Below are 21,265 nucleotides of genomic sequence, written 5' to 3' on the forward strand. Positions count from 1 at the left end.
AAGCCCACACAAGTTGAACAAATCCTGTCTTCTCAAGGAGCTCCCCAACCAAGTCAACCCTAATGAAGTAAAAAAGGTGTGTTTGAGACTTTTAAAGGTTTGTTATGGATGTGTTTGGTTTGTGGTAGACAATTTGATAACAATTATCGTGTGTTTGAGACATTTAAAACTTTTAGCATGTGTTCTAAGTTTGTGTTTGAGACTTTTTAACAGGAATGTTTGACGGTTATGGTGACAAATGTTTTCAACTCAAAAGAAAGTTAAATTAAAGTAATACATTACACTACAATTAAAATGCAAACAATACTGGAAACCAAGTACAATGCTACTTCCAATGACAATCATCATTTGACCACTCAGAGTCCCACACAGGGTCGGCTTCATATGGATCATGATAGTAATCTTCCTCCAACTCAATAGTATAGTTGTAAGCTGCTTTCAAAACCTCAGGGTCACAATTATCACCCGGCTCCATTTCATGTTCTTCATTTGGTCTAAATAATTCATTTTCTTGCACCAAATAAACCAATAGATCATCTTCTTCCAATTGACCATTTCCCTTATCTTCCAATTGACTTGCTTTATTTTCAAACTGACCTGCATCCTTCTCTAACTCATGTTTTCCCAAATGTACTTCATCTTTCTCTATTTCATCATGGCTGCAACATGATTGCTAATGTGCAACGGAATTTAAGTAAATAGAAGAAACAACAAATTCTAAACATTTAACATAAACTAGAATTACAAGTACAAATATTACATTATCCCATACAAAAAATACAATCTAAACAATTAATCAATAAACACAAACATACACAAAGAACAACAACCAACTAATTCCTAACATTTTCAAGCTTGTAACTTCTTCGGTTTTCATTCTTGCAAACTCATCTTTCTTGTTCATCATATTCTCCATTACTTGCATTACTTTTTCACAACTAAGGCATGTGGGATCATCAGCCCATTTTAGCCATCCACGGCTCCCCTTCTGTAATGACCTTAAACAAACAACATAAACAACTACAAGAAGAATATCACATAAACATACAATTAGCCCAAAAATTGACCTAAGTCTAATTAAAAAGATCAAGGTCGATTAACACACAAGAACCCTAATTAGTGACTAATTAAAGACTTACACATCACAAGAATCGTCGACCCGGGTTTCCTTCGGTTCTCGAGATCTGGTAACAAGTCCCCGCACCATACGAGCATCGCAAACAAGAATCATCCACCCTGATCGGCTTGGAATGTGACCCAGAGGAGTATTGACTTGACTTGGATTGAGACATCAGAGATGAAGGAGTGAATCGATGAACAGATGAATAGGTTAACGGGTGAATTAGTGAATCGAAGAGGAGATGAAGATGTGATCGATTAAACATGTGAACGATGATGTTATAATAATGATTGAGGGTAAGAACGTAATTTCATCAATTTAGTTGACTAATGGTAAGGGGCAAACTGAGCCCGCCTGAAAATTAAACCGGTTTATTACGTGCAATTTAAGAATCAGTTATAATGGTAAAGTTAAAATACAAAGGAAGACAAAATGAGAAGTGTGAGAAGGATTTGTGGCCATACAAAAAAAACCTAAAAAAATTCAAATAAAATAATTAAAAAAATCATGACTCAATATATAAATAAAAAAAGGAAAAAAACCAAAATGTTTTCTCCGTCATTCCCATTTAAAAAAATGATGAAAAGACACAAAGCCGAAACGAACAAATAACACAATGATAAACACAAAAAGACAGGTTACTAATTATAAACAGGTTACTAACATATTTGTTTGAGACACGGTTTTAAACAGGTCAAACTGCTTAAGACACGAAACCTGTTAATCTCAAACCGAAACCTGTTAAAAACTCATGTCATGTTAACATGTTCGTGTCATAAATTGACAGTCTTAAGATAAATTTATTCTTTAAAATTTATTAATATTATGTTTATTGCAGAAGTGGTTATAAATATTGATTATTTTTAAACGCAATCAGATTTTAGTATATGATATATACATTTGTATCCTAGAAGTTTTGTTCTAGAAGATGGGTACAAAATTGTTTACGGGCATATTCTGTAATATAAAACCCTATTTATGTTTTTTTAAACAAGGTTAATGGATTATAATAGAAAAACAAGTCATGAATCATAATATAATAGAAAATAGTAACATGAACATCCTATATTTAAATGTCATGTGAGCAAAATTATGTTGTTTTAATAGATTATGTAGATTTATAAAATGAAAAGCCACAAATACGTACAAACACCCATGAAAGCAAATTATAGCATCCGTCAATATAATATCGGGTTCTGGCGGGTAGAAGTGAAACATTGTATTTAGGTTTATGACTTTAAGAGTCTAGTAATTATAATGGTAAAGTTAAAATACAAAGGAAGAAAATAAGAAGTGAGAAGAATTTGTGGCTATACAGAAAAGCCCTAAAAATTCAAATAAAACACTAAAAAAATCATAAATCGATATATAAATAAAAAGCGAAAAAAATAAAATAACCAAAATGTTTTTTCCGTCATTCCCGTTTAAAAAAAAAGATGAAAAGACACAATGCCGAGAAAAAAGACAATGCCGAAATGAACAAACACAATGATAAAAAAAAAAAAAGACACAATGGATTGCAAAATACTACACAATCTCAAGAAAAAGAGACAATGTCAAAAAAGAAAGACACAATCAATAACAAAAATAAACTCGAAACTCAATAATAAATAAAAAGACGCAATGATGTTTTTTCTCAACATTGTATTTTTTAGATGAGGAAGACGGTGAAAACATTTTTGTGTTTTTACATTTTTCATTTTATTATTAAAATTTGAAGTATGATTTTTGTTATTAATTTTTCATTATTTTTTTAAAGGTTTTTCTTTGTGGCTACAAATTCTTCTCATTTTTGTTTTCTTTGTAGAGTAACTTGACCCTAATTATAAACAGGTTACTAACATGTTTGTTTGAGACACAATTATAAACAGGTCGACCTGCTTAAGACATGAAACCTGTTAATCTCAAACCGAAAACTGTTAAAACCCTTGTCATGCCGTGTTAACAGGTTCGTGTCATAAATTGACAGCCCTAACATAAATTATGCTTTAAAATTTAGTAATATTATGTTTATTGTAGAAATGGTTATAAATATTGATTATTTTTAAACGCAATAAGATTTTAGTTATATATACAATTGTATCCTAGAAAACAAGATTTGAGGTTTATTGAGCCAACTTGTTTTCAACCAATTTGAGATTTTGATCTGAGTCACACTAGTCGAGTTCACTACCTTTCTCATGCGAGTTGACACACACACTAGTCTCCTCTCTCCTTGAATAAAGGTTTAATCAGCTTTCCTACACCTTTATTCTATTCTTGTTACACAACTTGGTTAATGAACTCATTGCATAATCCAACCAATCAAATGTATAGTTGACAACCAATTTAAAGGAACATATAAAATCAATTGCTGTTAATGAAGTTATCGCATAAACCTGTCGGCCAATTGTTGGTGCAAAGTGATGTAATTGAGGGGTTTTTTTTTTGGAAAAATAAATTTCTTTTACATCTGGGGCCACTAGACCACCAATCTCAGGAAAGGATTAGACGTTATGTACAACTACTAAAACAAGATATTAAATCTCAAAAGTTTAAAACAAGATATGTCATCATTACAAGCAGCCGGTTCTCTTTCACAAATAATAATAATAATAATAATATTTTTATAACCTAACACAAACAAAATTTAATTATCAACAATATTGCAGATTCCTCATCCAGAGCCATAAAAAATATGAAAGTCACAAGGATTCTGGACTAGTAGAGGGTCTGATTCTAGAAGGCATCTGCATCTTCCTATCTTGTTGGCCTCCATACATGAAAGAATCCCAGGGCGTAATCAACATTTTATTCAAGTTCATGTCAAACTCATCGTCACCCTCACCTTCATCATCGCTCACATCATCCTCATCATCGTCATAAGTAGTTCTCACCATTGACCTGTATATAAAGTTCGGTTGAATAAACCTACACAGTAAATGAGAAAAGATTATCATCATCAATGTCTACGAAAAATATTTAATATTTATGATATAACAAAAGTTATTAACCAACCAACCAACCTTTCAGACTTCTTTAGCAAATAAGGATCAAAGGGAAAGAAGACATCGAACCTTTGAAACCCACCAAACGCACGAGACGTGTCTGGGTCAAACAAATGGTAAAACACAAAGGTGCCGTTTGACACGTTAAACAGATGGGCCGCTTTTGCTTGACGCAGAAATTCCTCTACTATCGAAGGCAAGCAGACCTGTTTTGCAATATTCAACCACATACATAACATAATCATATTAATTTTAGTAAAAAATAAGATTGCAATAAACATATACGAGGATATGAAAAGACACCTCTAACGGGTTCAAGGCGTGTTTGAAAATTTTCTCTAATGGCATATTCAGCAGCTGTGATTTGAGTAGAGGAGTGGCTAGAATCGATCTCATACGAAAACAAAGTACATACATAACGGCCTAAACAAAATAAATTTGTGATCACATTAGATTTGAACACAACGAGAGCCGCATAAACACTTGCATATTGCTTTAACAGTCATACATCATATATACAGGATTCAGTTTCCGAAAGATTATTTCATACCTGGCACCCGGCGTAAAATACCCGGTGATTCTTCAGATTAATTTCACCACTTTGGTTTTTGCTATATTTATAACACCAATCCACCAGGCTGAGACAATAAATGATACAAAAAACTGATTAGATGCAAGTCTCAGTGAATTTTTATATTGAGCAAGAAAATCTTATATTATTAATATTAGTTCAAAAAAAATTCAAAACAATATATTAAGGTGCATGCCAACCTTTCTAATATAATCGTCACATATGTAGACAAGAATTTTGCTCGAGACAGGTAACTTGCTAGATAAGCAACGGCACTCATTCTGCAAAGTATCATAAACATATTAGCCCTTCATACATCAAAATGGGTCAAACCAAGATTGACCCGCCAACACTTTTGTCTTCTTTTTGAATCATTTTAGGATAATGTAAAAACTCGGTGATGCCATTAAAAACCCAAACTGACCGGTGATATAATGCTAAATATTTATGTTTCCCGTGTATATTTTAATTAATATTTTAATAGTTTTTGTTCGTTTTTTAGTCGAGATTTGTATACTACTAACGTTTTTATGTTTCGTAGGTTTCGGGGTTTGATCGTGATGAAAAAGGGCAAAAAACGAGCCAAAACGGAGATCTGGAACGCATCAGGAAGGAACCGGACAGAGAACCGGTGAGACCGGGCCGGTCTGACCGGCCCATGGAGGGGCACGCCACGCCGCGCCGCGGGAAGGAGAAGGCTAAAAGCTCTTGGCGCGGCGCCTAGGCACAGCTGTGCTAGATTATTTTCGTTTTTGCTTCTTGTCGGGCCTTGTTTTGGGTATTTAAACACCTGAAAGCCACCAGCCGAATTGGAGAGTTTTTGGAGCTATCTTACGAGTCTTGTGGTGATTTTGAAGGCAAGAGAACATCCGGTGAAGAGCTAGACGTTTAAGATCGAAGAATACGGGTTTTATCGCCTTTAATCTTTCGTTCTTTATTATTTCACCATGTTTTCAGTTTTTATTACTTTGTTTGATTTAGACTTTAAGATGCTAGGCTAAATTCCATAAACTACCTAGGTCGTGATGAACCTTAGTTCGGTTTGATTTTATTTGGATTTCGTTTCGTTATGGATTTTATGTTCTAAGTAAACGGTTGAGTTTGATTTAATTGATGCGTTTGATTGCTTGGTTTTGTTTACTTAAATTTATTGTTTCACATTGCCCTTGTTGATTGTTTCATAGGATAGGGTTTTGTTAGGTCATTTATTGTGTGTTCTTCACTAGTTTGTGATTGAATTCGAATAAGATCATAGAAACAATAAAATCAAGTAAACAGATAAAAGTGAGCTGCCAGTCTAAAAAGCTGTAAGGTGATAGACTATTAATAGATCTTTGCTTGTCAGGATTGCTAGATTTAGTTCTTCGTAAGGAGTCCGTCTAGGTTTGATTGTCAGCTTAGTCTATTAAGTTAATTGAGTCTATTTGGCTATCTTTGAATTCCGCGCTGTAAGGTAGGTTTTCGTCATAAAGATACTTAGACATAAGTTATTAAATAACCGTAAGGAAGTTTAATTAATAAATTGGTGAGTCTTAAAACTTGTTAGAAATCCATAGGCGTCTTCTTGAAGTTCAAGGGTCCTGTTCGGGTTTTCAGTCAAGGATCTACTTTATGATCCTAGTTCCATAACATGATTTTTCCATTTAATTAATAACCGTAACTTTGGGGATTCTGGCCTGGGTAGTTATCTTCGTCATCTGAATTAATATACGTTTAATTGTTTATTAGTTTAAAATTAATTAGGGTTAAGGTTTATTAATTAATTAATTAATTAGTTGATTATGTTTTATTATTATGACAAACTGAAAATTTTTCTTACTTTTTCAGACACTCATCACGACTTGACTCAAATTTTCGGGACGAAAATTCTTTAACATGGAAATGATGTGACAATCGTCAATTTCAGGTTAACTCCGTTAACTCAACTCCGTCAATTCAAACTTAAGATCATTGAATCTGTAACGCACACCTCATTACATTTAAACTAGGGTTTAAATGACGCTTAACACTTACTACATGTGTCGTCTTTCGGGAATTACACCGAAACGCAAACGAGTTGACGCAAACAATTGATGAATAAACAAAAAACGTCAAAACAATAATTATGTGATAATTATGTGTTAGACATATGTGATACTAAATTATATTATGTGTGATGCTAGACAAGAAACAAGAACTAGTTAATTAAGCTAGAAAAGTAACAATTAAAAGTTGAGGGACTAAAGTGTAACATCTTGTTATTATTAATATTAATCTAGAACCCTAATCTCTTTCTCTCCTCTCCCTCACAATTGACGGCAGCCCCCCTTGCTCTCCCTTGGATCGGCTCACACACACATACATATCTCTTGGTTTTTGATCTTGTTTTTCACAATTAAAGCATCCTACACCCGATTCTAGTCATCTTCTACCTTCCTCTTGCTTATTTTTGTGCTTTTGAAGGTATAACTATAAACCCTAGAATCTGGAAATTATATATATAATGTTCATATGACTTGTTTTGATTAGATGATGGTTAATTATGTATTGATTGTTGATTTGATAACTAGAATGGATGTTATTGCATGATAATTGCTTGTTTCTTTGATTTTAGTTCAAGCAAAACCCTATCATGTATGTAATGTGTAATTGATGTGCATGGATAGTGATTATGGTGTCTAGAATGTTATATGAATGAATTGTGGTCTATAGATGGTTAATATGTTGAGTTTTGTTGCAAACAGTTTCTGGACAGATTGTGTTGTTGATGTTCAATTGACTGTAACGGGGTGTGAATGTGAAAATTGGTCGAGATAATTACAGTTAACTAGGTTGAGTCTAGTTTCTAAAGAATATAAATTTGCAATTTTTGAACGTGTAAAAGTTAACCTTTATGATTTTACAAAAACGTTGTGCAAAGGTGAGTTGTTAGACCTGCTGTTAGGTTGTTTTGTAAATATTATATCTCATGAACTACAAGGCCAAATGGGTTGGTTCCACTTCTGGAAGTTAACTTGTTGAGTTAAGAACCTAACCCAATTGGTCTTGCATTTGTTGGATTTTTCGTTTAACGGGAATTTCAAATAACATTCTGTTGCGCATAAATTTGACTGTTATGAGTTTGCTGTGGTAAATTGATCATTGTGAAAAATATATATGGAATAAAAATACAACAAAATATGTTCTGGAAACCTAACACATACATGCTTTTGTGATGATTTTTGGTAAATTAATTGAGATGCTATGATCGGTGGAATAGACTAGTTTTACAAGTAGAATTCTGTCGTTAAGAAACTAGTTGCTGAATTTTGTAAAAGTTGCATGAAACATGGTAATTGCTAGTTACTTGTCGTGTTTTGACCAAATTGCCCTTGAGGGGAATGATTGCTAATTAATTGTCGTGTTTTGACCAAATTGCCCTTGCGGGGAATAATGGCTAGTTAAATGACCAAATTGCCCTTGCGGGGAATAATTGCTAGTTAATTGTTATGTGTGACCAAATTGCCCTCACGGGGAGTAATTGCTAGTGATGTACATTATTAATACATGACACGTAAATAATTGCTCACACATGTAATGTATCACAAATGTACTTGTTAAAGTCACACACGATTCACAAACGAAACACGAAACATATTGTGTGCATAGGTATTATGTGCCGAGTCTAGAGACTCGATAATAGTTCCGACACTTAGAAAAATCTCTTTGTTGTTTTAGAACGCTAGAGAGAGTTTTTCTGTGACGCGCATCCTTTAGTGATTTATTTTGGGAATTATTCGCAAACAGTGAGTTTCACTTACCCCTTTAAACTGTTTTAAATGCTTTTCACTTGGGGGAGATAACATACTCCGAAAAACGCATTTAAGATTTTGTTAGTAAATTATATATCACTTGTAAAGGCTAAGTGGCAAACGAAACAATTGAAGTCCTACACATCGAACCGGTTAATATTTGGATAATAGCGAGTCACTGTTGAGTAGTACTACTGGGTTTGACAAACCCCACCCAACGCTAAACTCGACTGGAGGTCGAGCGGGTGTAATTTTGGCTAACACGTACCATGGTCTGGATGACCTGGTGACAAGGCACTTGATAAACAGTCAGCTTCGGTGTCGAACACTTAGTAATACTTGTTGTATAGGCTAGCTACCTATCGATATATAATTGATTTAACACTATCTGGTAACGCAAAACGCTGAACGCAAAACGCTAAACGCTTTATTTTATATAAACTTGTGAACTCACCAACCCCGTGTTGACACTTTTAGTATGTTATTCTCAGGTAGCCGAGGCGGGCGCGCGGTATAGGATCATGCATTGTTTGAAACGCTTTTGTTTATGCAAACTGATTTTAAACCGTTAGTGGCGCGCGGTATAGGATCATGCAAAACGCTAAACGTTTTATTTTATATAAACTTGTGAACTCACCAACCCCGGGTTGACACTTTTAGTATGTTATTCTCAGGTAGCCGAGGCGGGCGCGCGGTATAGGATCATGCTTTTGTTTATGATTCCGATCCTGTTAGTTCACACCCTCTGGCAGTAAAACTCCGTTAGTGGATTTTGAGGGTGTGACAATTATTATTATATTAATTAGGTTTAGGGTTAAGTATTTTATTATTAGTTTAATAGTTAAGTAATCATTAGTTAATTATTAGTAAGTTAATTAATTTTAAGTAATTATTATTTAGAGTTTTAATAATTAGTTTAAATTCCCCCTCAAATATTATTAATAAATAGTCGTGTCTTGTAGTTGAGTCTAATTTGCTAGTTAACGTAATTTAAAGAGTCTCGTGGGTTCGATATCCGGACTTACTTAGCTGTACTAGAGTCGACCGGTTCACTTGCCGGTTAGTAGTTTTAGTTAAGTTAAGAGTCTAGAATTATTACTTAGTGTCTAGATTAGCTTATTTTTAGTTAATAATTATTTGACTACTTTTAGCACATTAACCGGTTTTCATATAAACAGGTTAAAATTGTCCGGCCTATGTTCATTGTGATATTAATGAAATGTAGCATTACCTCCAATCGTGAGGATAAATGGTGCTTCTAAATATTTCGAGAAGCCTACTCACAAACTGCGTCCCACAATCTTCGGGGTCAAGTGAACAAGCATAGAACATTACAAACTACAGTAAATAAAGCTCGGTTTAGAAAGTGTGCATACATATAAAAACTACAAGTATATGGAAGAAGAATTATATCAGTACCTGCGCAAATTTGGACTTGTATGCATTCAACACGGTACTTTGAAATGACTGAAGAAGTGCCTCAAATACCTAAACGATAATATTATATTGTAATTGGATACATCTTTAGCATATAGATTAAACAAATATTTATACAAAAAAATTGTAAATACAGAGAATAAAAATTGAGCATGTACAAGTGAAATGGTCAAAGTTATAGGTACCTGAGTCAAGTGGCCATCGTTGAAACAAAATTGAAGGTGGTCAAATGTGAGATCCATCAATGTATCCAACTTTTGAGCTACCACGTTTTCCCAAAAAACTTTTCGGCCAGAATATTTGATTTGAGGCTAAAAAAGACAATGCATACTATTAATAACTTTGAACTCAAGACAGTAAATTATTCGCTACTTTGCATGCCATTTAGGTACCTTTCACCATTATTTTATTAAATACTTTTGGTAATGAAACTAATCACACAATGCAAAAAAATATTTACAAAATAATGAAAATATAGCAGTTGGAAACATGTGTTGAAGCATTGAGATTACCTCGTCCATATCCATCTCGGTTTCATCTACAGGTCGTGCCATATCTTCTAGCTCCATCTCAAAGATCCCTTTACTATTTGGATCATCCAACAAAATTTCATCCCATCCTATCTCCACCTATAAAATATTCAATCACATAAAATCACATCAACAATAACAATAATATTATTATTATATAAAATTTAAAAATAACTCACGTCTAGGTCTACGAGCCTATTGACCAATTCAAATATCATAGAGTTGCCAACAAACTCTCTCATATCACCACTCTCCAACATTAGCATGTTCTCCACACACACAACTATTTGCTGCAAAAACATAAAAAAAAATCAACACCAAACTACACTTTCATAACATACATAATTAACTAATAGAGTGCGCTGAACTCACACCTTCCTTAGCGAACGCATTTGGCACTCTCTCCCTGACAATTTGTTCCAATCTAGAAGGTGCCAGAGGCACTAAATCAACAATTCCTTTCAATGCTGTATGCACACGAACAAGTACCTGGTCCTTTTTCGCTAACCCACGTGGCTGCTTAAGTATCGCCAAGAAATTGAAAGGCGGTATAAAGTTGCTTACAAGCATATCCAAACACAAATCAACATATTTTACATTTGATGTCGCCTAATATAACATTGACATGTTAAAGTAGTTAGACACGAAACGGTTTAATTTATCATTCAGAAGCATTACAAAATCAAGCATAACATACCAAGGTTACTACTAACTCCATCAACGCATCCATCACATCCGGCCCGTAGTCCCAGAAGCTCATTCCACATATCTAAAAAGTATCATTAACAAGATTATACACATAGATATAAATAAACAGCGACGACACGTAACAAATTAAAAGTCATTATCTTACAGATGAAAGAAGAGAGCGGTGGTGCACAATGTCAATGCAAGAAACCGCTCCAGATAAGGCTCTTAGAATTGTGTATCAACAAAACAAACAACGAATTTCAAATTTGAAAATCCAATTCATAATTTGTTGTTTAAAGTTAAAACTTGATTAGTTCAAGAGCAACAAACTTACCACAAGCATGGCCACCTCATCTGGTCCTAGACGCACGTTGTGATGCATATTCCCAACAAGTTGATCATATTCACCCGTATCACCCTGGAATAACTCACACCACATCAAATTCTCCTCGATCAAAAAATCTAGAATTTTTATAGAATTTTGTTTTTTTTCCCTCTGTTTTAGCATCAATATCTCTCTATCAAAATCAAGAATTTTCATAAAACTTTGGTTTTTTTCCTCAGTTTTAACATCAATATCTCCTCTATCAAAATCCAGAATTTTATAAAACTCTGGTTTTCTTTCCTCTGTTTAAACATCAATACCTCCTCATAGAAATTTTATAAACTTTGGTTTGTTTTCCTCTGTCTTAACATCAATATCTCCTCGATCAAAATCTAGACTTTTTTTTACTTTTAATCCTCACACAATGTTCTAGTTCTTTATTTATGCTAATACTAGCTCAAACTAACTACATATAACTAAGCATCATAATACAAACACAAAAAAAAACCCTTTACTGAATAAGTCTTAAAAACACTAAACTACACAAAACTGTAAAAGAAAAAAAAAATCCCACAATAATAATAAAATATGAAGATGTTATACCTCCTTGACAGCTTTTAGTGCTTGACGAACATGATGAGCCAACTCATAATCAGTGAGATCTCCATTATCATCACCCATCTCAAAAACCCAATTGCAATTCGACAAATTCAAGGGCTTTATTGGAATTGAATTGAAGGGGTTTGTGTAGTGTTTCTGGCAGGCAGGCAGACCAACAAAAAAAGGTGTTTTAAACCCTAATAATAAAGCATAACCAGAATGGTCAATATAGGAGAACCCTGAGGGTTGTATTGGAATTTCATCATGCTTTTTTTTGAGTTACTGGGAGTTTCGAACTAAACCCAACGATCATGACGTTATTTAGTACATGGGTTGGTTTTTTTTTTTTTTTTTTTTTTGAGAGACTAAATAAAATTAAAAACACCAGCATAGCAAGCCACTATGCCAAAAAAACACGGTCCACCAACCCAGAAAAAAACAACAAACTACAAACTAAAACCTTTCCACTACAAACTAAAACCTTTCCATTCCTCCCAAGTCATCGATCTTGAACTCGATCTATTCCGGATCCACAAGTAGCCAAGAACTTTAACTCTTTTCACCAAGTCAGCCAACACCACCGGTTTCCCGTCAAACACCGTCTCATTCCTCGTCTTCCACAAGCACAAAATAGTGACCAAGGTTATAGCATGAAACATTAATAATAAATATAGTAATTAAATCAAACTATTAAATTAAATATTTAATAATACAAAACATTATGAAATTACAATATGAGAAATAGAAAATAATAAAAGAAAATTCTAAAAATGATCTGTATTATATTAGGAGAGAGAACCTGGATTTAACCCATATTTTGAAATTTTTCCCATAATGTCCTTACAAAAACTCATGGAGCCGATGTTTTTGGATTTCCGCCGATATATTTCATTAACCGCTAATATACAGACACATGTAATATGTCTGCCCACCCGTTATTTTAATAATCAAATCCATCGGTCTCGTGAGTTTTGAAAGTAATTTTTTCTCCGCGGACAATCATCTCCTCCGTGATGTTTGATTCTGTTGTCATCTCCTCCATGAGTTTTCCAAAAATGTCGAAAAATGTTTTTTATGAAATTCATTGGACCAGACGAATTTCACGTGAGTTTTTATCTTTGGAGACGAACTTCAATCAAACATGCATGCATACATGTCCGATTATTTCAGATTTAAGTTTCATTAGTCTCCTAATGTTTTGTTTTGGGATTGATAACATTGGAATCCAATCTTCTGATACGATCTTGAAATCCCATGTTCAAATCTCATCAATGGATTCATCAACCGTTGTTAAAGTTTTCCCATATAACATCATTTTCCTGGCCCAAACGTTTTAGCAAATGCAAAAATTTAGATTCTGATTGTTGGTCTTCAAACGTTGATAACTTTTATAATCAATGAGACCGTTTGTTTTGTTATTTTCAATTACTTAACAAAATGATACTTGGTCCAGAGTTTTGGGGTCGCATTTTAGGTCGTGAATCTGTTGGCTATCTCAAGCCTTGTGTAACACTGAATTTGATTTGTTAATTATAAAGTCATTTGTATATCTTTTGAATTACTTGTGATTACAATGAAGTGTTTATTTGTTTTTTTTTTCCAGCATGTACATGGTTGGGTTAGGTATCTAATGTACATAAAATTATATATCTTTTTAGCATCAATAACCTCTAAAAACTGCAACTTCTATCAAATAATATAGCTCAGAAGGCTACTTATCACTTTAAAATGCAATTTCTATAAAACCAAGCCTTAAACGAAGAAACAAGTGAAAAGACGAAGAAAAACGAAAGAAAACCCTCAACCACGCCCCGTGCTACAAGAAACACGCCTCCATGCTTCTGAACACAAGAAAAGACAAACACTGGACAAAGAAGCACGGGGCCGTGCTTAAGCCACAATGGGGCCGTGGTCACCTTTCAGATAAAACAAAAGAATTAGCACATGTCACTAAAAATCACGGGGTTGTGCCTCAGGAAGCACGCCCCCGTGGTGAGTCATCATGTACGATATGACAACATTTAATGCAACTGGACACCTGTACACGGGATCGTGCCTCTAGGGACACGGGGCCGTGCCTACTTCCTCAGATTGCCTATAAATAGATGAGAATGTTTCATTAATCAAGTGTGCTTGAAGAAAATCTCTATACGGGTTTCTCTTATAAAAACACTCACATTACACTCATATTGAAGATTTTGTGAAGAGTTTGAAGGCTTGGAGGTTACCATCATCATCCATCATCATCAACATCATCATAATCCGTCATCATCATTAATAAGGGAGTATCATCCACATTTGGTTAAATTGTTCTAGTTTAATCATGTGTTCGTTATCATCATCTCTTTAATGTTTATAAAGTGCTCTTTATGAGCTAAACTCCATTTACCATCTAAAATCTATGAAGAAGCTTTGTTTTACTTGATGATTATGTGAATCATGCGGTTTAGTTTGGTAAAGTACATGGTTATTTTGCAATTATCCATTGATAGAGAAATGTTTTATCACTTTAACTCAATACAACAAGGTTGATGACTAAAAATCATTCATGATCACTTATGTTCTTGGAAACTAGAAATGGTAAAAAGAATACTTTGGTAATTTATTCAAGATAAAACATGGATCTCTATGTTGCACTTAGAAATGATGAGATATAGGTTATGATCTATTTCTCTAGTTTTGATAATTCTAAAATAACATTGTTAACACGATTGCTTAGGTTATTATGCTAGTTAAATAAATCATATGTTAAAGGAATGTGTAATTATAACCTAATCTAATCAACCAATGGGAGGTTGTGTGAGTTAACTACAACCAGTCGAAGTTGTTAGGATTGGTATTTGAGAAATCGAAGTCAATCCTAATCGTTCTACTTTACCAACTGATTGTCTACTTAAATTGACATTCTCGTGGTAGCATGATATTAAGCATAAGATGGACTTGAAAATATGCATGCTATTTTCTATTATGTCATAGAATATGTTCACTCAAAAATGAGGAACATAGTCTATCATATATTATTAGGGCAAGTTTATCACATGTTTATTTAATAATCATCAAGGAACAATGGAGTGGATTCTTGATCTTAGATGGTAACCTTCATACAATTGAACTACTCGTTTAGAACTTCTCTTCTTGTCACCTATATATTATATATAAGTATTATATTTTATAAAAAGTTCAAAAATCAACCCAAGATGATTAAAACTCTCCGATTACATTAAGACGAAGATTCATTATTAGAAACATTTGTGTCCACGGATCGATACTTGGTTCTTACCAATACTATTCTATATATACGATATGTACACTTGCCTATTTTGTGTGTGTTTAGTTTTAGTAGAAATCACTTTTATAAAGTTAAAACACGATCTTGTGCAAAGTTAAATCTCCAACCCATTAATATTTTAATGCACCGCACGCAAACATCAAAGTTTTTGGCGCCGTTGCCGGGTACAACGATACGTTTCTAAGAATGATCCAAGTTTTTAATTTAATAATTGTTTATAATGGTACAAATTATTCCTTTACTTTTACTTTTATTTTCTTTTACTTACTCTTATATTAAAATTAAATATTTTATTTTATTTTTAAGGCTGTTGGTGCATTTTGTGACCGTCGCTATGCAATTCCGACCAGCTGGGGAGAAGTTGTGGAGGGAGTCAAATTCGCCATAGGTGAAGTTAAAAACTTCGCCATAGGCGAAGTTGTCTTGGTGAAGTTAGAACAACTTCACCATAGGCCCAAGCCCAAGCCTGCGAAGATGTTTATCTATATATATGTGTGTCATGTTTAGGGTTTTGTGTTCAGAAAAGAGAGAGTATTCGTGAAGCCGTTAAATTGTTTAGAAAGAAACAAAGAGGGGTACTCACGTGGGTAGACCCAAGGTAGAGCTCGTCTCGGGTCGTCCGTAATATGTTTTCTCGTTCGGTATGTAATGTGTTTTGATTAATATATAAAGCGATCTGTAGATCTGTTTATCCCATTCGTGTGTATGTTTGTGTTTAATCATGTTCTTCGTCTCCAACACCATAAACGAGTCTAGGAGGATTCCGCACTCCTTGACCTTGTACGGATCTCGTATCGATCAACGACGAACCGGGGGACTTAAAAATGGTATCAGAGCCGTATGCTCTTATGCTATGGTTCGAGATCCGCGTTTTGGTATTTTTGGCACGTTTCAGATCGTGTTTTGGTTGGGACAGACGTCAGAGGCGAAGTTATAGGGTTTAGGCGAAGTTAAAGTCAGGTGAAGTTAAAGTCAGGCGAAGTTAAAGTCAGGTGAAGTTAAATTCAGGCGAAGTTAAAGTCATGCGAAGTTATCAGGAAGTTATCAGGTGGTGAAGTTATCAAGTGGTGAAGTTATCAGGTGGCAAAGTTATCAGGTGGTGAAGTTATCAGGTGGCGAAGTTATCAGGTGAAGTTATTAGGTGAAGTTATCAGGTGAAGTTAACGGGTGAAGTTATCAGGTGAAGTTATCAAGTGAAGTTAACGATATGTTTTCCTTTTTCCTCCGACATTCAAGATATGGTATTCCAAAAAAAAATAATACAAAAAAAGAGTATTTTCGGGAAATTTTTGTTAGTGCACGGTTTGTGACTAGTGATTTGCAGTTAAAGTATTCAAGGATAAAGTATTCGATAGCCACGGAAAAGGGGGAGTCTGTTAGTGCACGGTTTCGGTGTCCGTAACGATCGAATAAGTTATAGGCGGTTTAGTCTTTGTATTTAATGTATATTGTAAATAGCCTATAAATAGGGAGCTCATGCTTATAATTTAGTAGAGAACTTGTACATAGTTTAAGTTATTCACTCCATAACTTATCTCCACCATAATGTATTTACTCCATATTTATCAATAAAGTATATATTTAAAGTATCGATTTCATGTTGATGTATCGTATTAGCGGCTAGATCTTGGTCTCTATGACGTTCTCTCAATTGGTATCAGGGCAGGAGCTGCTCTCGATGCATCAATAAGGTAAATCTGAGTTTTCGTGTTCTTCGGGTTTTGGTCAGATCTGGAGTAAATTAGTGTGTTATTGGTGGATTTGAGGGTGAATTCGTGTTTATTGATGGAAGATGTAACTTCCTGTGTAATTTGGTGTTAAGTTATGGTGTATTGAGTGATTCACCATGGAAGAGCATGTTAACTTTTGATTCGGTTTATGATGATTTAGTGAGTGTTAAGTTAATTGGATGATGGATTTGTGTTTATTATTGAAATCCGCATGTTTATGTGGATTTTGGTGGTTAATTATGGTGTATTGAAGGTTTTGCCATGAAAGAGCATGGTTTCGGGTTGATTATTTGGTGATGAATAAGTAATCGTTAAGGTATTTGGATTATGGATTCGGAATCGTGGTGAAAAACCGGGTGTTCGGGTAGAATTTCATGATTTATGATGGTGTTTTGATGATTTCACCATGGATGAAGCTTGAAATTTCCAGATTCCGGCCAGATCTCCTTACTCCGGCCACTGTAACTGAATTTTCCGGCGAAATTCGTTTTTCCGGCGAAGATCCAACCACCTGATTCGTTAGTTACTGTAGCTAATTCGTTAAGAAAGCTTAACGAATATACTGTAGCAATTCGTTATGGAAATGGTAACGAATTCCTTGAATACTTTAACTGCAAATCACCAGTCACAAACCGTGCACTAACAATTTTCTTGAACAAAAATTTTCATATGTCATTCATATGAAAAGAGGATCATTGAGGAAAAATTTGGTGATAATATTTTTGGAGTTTCCGTCCGAATGACCGGGTTTACACGATTATTACGAGGCCGAAAACGTTGTTCCGACAAAGAGTATCAATTGGTATCTCTAGGTCCTACATGTGAACAACTACGGGTCATCTATTTAAATGAAGATGCTCGGGTAATAAGATCATAGAGGCTTGGTTAAGCTTTTGATGATTATTACAATGCATGTGTGTTAGATTCTGTCAAGGTGGTTTTGTGATGAAACTGATCATTTGTTGTTCAGTAGTTGAAGATTGAACCTTATCTTACGAACCAATTTCGGTTGAGATGATTGATTAGGCACCGGGATGCAGATCAAAGATCTTGATATAATTTGGATGGGCTTATACTGAAGGGGAGATCTGATATGGAAGACGTCGGGTGATTGGTAGATTTGTGAAGCTACAAGACAGATTCAGACACTGCTGGTTGAAGATAGGATTGATGTTGCATATATATGTGAAGTTCAACCTTAAAGATCACGGTGCAATGTCTGAAGATCGAGTCCTACCAGAAGAAGAACACAGAAGATCATCAGTTAAGGGGGTGCCTGTTGATGCATGTTTTGTAACAGATGATCTTTAGTGTTTGTTAGAATTGAGAGCAATGGTCAAGGGGAAGTCTGTTGGTGCATTTTGTGATCGTCGCTATGCAATTCCGACCAGCTGGGGAGAAGTTGTGGAGGGAGTCAAATTCGCCATAGGTGAAGTTAGAAACTTTGCCATAGCCGAAGTTGTCTTAGTGAAGTTAGAAGAACTTTACCTGGGGAAGTTAGAACAACTTCACCATAGGCCTAAGCCCAAGCTCGCGAAGATGTTTATCTATATATATGTGTGTCATGTTTAGGGTTTTGTGTTCAGAAAAGAGAGAGTATTTGTGAAGCCGTTAAATTGTTTAGAAAGAAACAGAGAGGGGTAGCCGCGTGGGCAGACCCGAGGTAGAGCTCGCATCGGGTCGGCCGTAATATGTTTTCTCGTTCAGTATGTAATGTGTTTTGATTAATATATAAAGCGATCTGCAGATCTGTTTATCCCATTCGTGTGTATATTTGTGTTTAATCGTGTTCTTCGTCTCCAACACCATAAACAAGTCTAGGAGGATTCAACACTCCTAGACCTCGTGCGGATCTTGTATTGACCAACGACCATCCGGGGGGGGGGGGGGGGGGCTTACAAAGGCTAGCCTAACCTTTACTTTAGCTTAATTAATTTATACCTTAGTTTAGTTTTAAATAGCTTAGCCTAACCTTTATCCTAACTTTAACTAACCCTTAGCTTAGATAGTTTAAATTTGATTTAATCCCATGTATGTCCTCTACATTTGGACCTGAGCTTGTTTTTTCTAATTTCTAAACCGGAACGACTCTTTCGTCGACGACCACGTAAACGGACTGCAGAAACCCGCCGAAACAATCAAAGACGAGTCAGTAGACGCCACGGCATCAGAAGGAAATCAAACCGAAGAAATTATGGAAGCACAAAACAATGAACCAAACATGAGCCAGTATGCCAAGCCAACTCTCGAAGGCTACGACACTGGAGTGGCTCCAACCGATATCGTCGAACATTTCAAAATCAAATCAAGCACCATTCATATGGTGGGAAATTCAGTTCAATTTCATGGTCTCCTTGACGAAGACCCTCTTTCTCATATATCTCGATTCTTACGAATATGCGGAACCTTTCTTTGACGCACAATCCAGTCAAAACAAATAGGCCATCGACCAAGTCGCTGGTGGAGATCTAGGATCCAAATAAGCTAACAATGCATTTGAAATCATGGAGAAGGAAGCAAATAATAGTTTCTCTTATAACCCATCAAGATCTACACCAACACACAAAGGAATGCACCACGTTGATTCCAACACTCTTGTCACCGCACAACTTGAAGCCCTTTCTAAAAAAATTCGAACAAATACAAGCCGACCTATCAAAAATCAAAATCACCTGTGGAGGAACTCATAAGACGAGTGACTGCAAACAAGTCATTATAGATGTGGAAGAAGTTGACTTCATCGCCCGTCAAAACAACGCTTTCAACAACAACTACAATCCAGGTTGGAGAAACCACCCGAATTTCAGTTGGAAAGACGGATGTAACACTCAAACCCTACCCGGATTCGAAAAAAGACCAATGAATAAATACTTATAGCCTAAACCTCAATTCCAAGAACAAAGTTCCAGTAGCCATCAAAATCTGATCTACTCAAAAATTGAGGAAATGTTGATCCAAATCATGACCAAAGCAAATGAAGCAGAAAAGAAGGCCGACTTAAGAGCTGTTGATATCAACGGAGTATTGTTGAAGCATGAAGCTGACCTTAAAAGTCAAAAAGCATTATTACAGAATCTAGAAACTTATATCGGACAAATTGCCGGACAATTGTCTGAAAGACCACCTGGCACTCATCGAAGCAACACAATCGCAAATCCAAATGCGACAGCTAACGTTGTTACACTAAGAAGTGGCACGACCACTGTTGTCTCGTCAACTTCAGAACCAGTTATGGAGAAGGAAGCCCCTAACAAAACGCAAGATATATTAATTCCAACAGGCACCGTATAACCTAAGGAACCAGTTCGAATGTATGTTCCACCTATCCCCAATCCTGGACGGCTGAAACATGAGAGATTGGAAGCTCAGTACGGGAAGTTTTTAGAACTCTTCAAACAATTCCACATCAACATCCCTTTCGTTGAAGCCATTGCTCAAATGACAAAATATGCAAAATTTCTCAAAGAAGTGCTGACAAACAAGAGGAAGTTGGAAGAGCTCTCACATGTCACCCTGAGTGAAGAATGTTCATCTGTCCTCCAAAACAAGCTGCAACCGAAAATGACCGATTCAGGGAGCTTTACTATCCCTTGTCTCATAGGAAATTTGTCTGTTAGCAATGCCCTAGCTGACCTAGGAGCTAGTATTAACTTATGCGGTTTTTGCAAAACTAGGGATAGGAGAACCAAAGCCCACCCGCATGAGCATTCAGTTAGCTGACCGATCTATTAAATATTCCCGGGGCATTGTTGAAAACATGCTTGTCAAAATTGACAAATTTGTTTTCCCTGTGGATTTTGTAATTATAGATATGGAAGAAGACAAAAGTGTACCTCTGATTTTAGGAAGACCCTTTCTAGCCATTGTAAAGGCTATTATTGATGTTTGCACCAGCAAACTCACTCTCAGGGTCAATGATGAGGCTATCACTTTTGACATAGGAAAATCTACGCAACATCCGCAACATCACGATGACACATTATATTGTGTTGACATCATCGATTCTATCGTAAGTTTCTATGTGCGGAAATCTTCCATTAACACCCCACTAGAAACACAAATCTTAACTGATGACATCACTAAACCCACCTTAGAACATGATAATCTCAATTGCGAGAAACATCAGAAATAGTATGTGAGATTACCGAATGCAATGAAAAATCAAAAACATCAATCAAAGAACCACCAGCCTTAGAGTTAAAAGAACTACCAAACC

The 21,265-nt window shown here is 35.2% G+C and overlaps 1 protein-coding gene across 1 annotated transcript; it reads right to left on the reverse strand.

The window, feature by feature from the left end:
- Nucleotides 1-3,804: 3,804 nt before the first annotated feature.
- Nucleotides 3,805-20,913, reverse strand: LOC143625929 (RNA polymerase I-specific transcription initiation factor rrn3-like). The gene is made up of 16 exons (XM_077096142.1): nucleotides 20,883-20,913; nucleotides 12,034-12,227; nucleotides 11,441-11,523; nucleotides 11,269-11,341; nucleotides 11,113-11,184; nucleotides 10,788-11,024; nucleotides 10,595-10,705; nucleotides 10,398-10,514; nucleotides 10,071-10,196; nucleotides 9,868-9,936; nucleotides 9,680-9,786; nucleotides 4,879-4,959; nucleotides 4,658-4,745; nucleotides 4,411-4,530; nucleotides 4,126-4,313; nucleotides 3,805-4,030 (listed from the first exon to the last, which is right to left on the reverse strand). The coding sequence occupies exons 1-16, from the start codon at nucleotides 20,911-20,913 to the stop codon at nucleotides 3,805-3,807; spliced, it is 1,923 nt and encodes a 640-aa protein (XP_076952257.1).
- Between the last annotated feature and the right edge of the window lie 352 nt (nucleotides 20,914-21,265).

The sequence above is a fragment of the Bidens hawaiensis genome, unplaced genomic scaffold (genome assembly GCF_021521415.1).
Source record: "Bidens hawaiensis isolate Kalapana, Puna unplaced genomic scaffold, B.hawaiensis_p1.1 tig00004244_1, whole genome shotgun sequence".
NCBI lineage: Eukaryota > Viridiplantae > Streptophyta > Magnoliopsida > Asterales > Asteraceae > Bidens > Bidens hawaiensis.

What these genes read in the sequence shown, in the direction of transcription:
- LOC143625929 (XM_077096142.1), bottom strand. Translation starts at nt 20,913, where the DNA reads ATGGCTAGAAAGGGTCTTCCTAAAATCAGAG. An exon ending in GATGAGGTGGCCATGCTTGT is followed by an intron (nt 11,342 to 11,440) that starts GGTAAGTTTGTT and finishes GTTTTGTTGATA; the next exon opens with CACAATTCTAAGAGCCTTAT. An exon ending in ACGCCTTGAACCCGTTAGAG is followed by an intron (nt 4,314 to 4,410) that starts GTGTCTTTTCAT and finishes ATTGCAAAACAG; the next exon opens with GTCTGCTTGCCTTCGATAGT.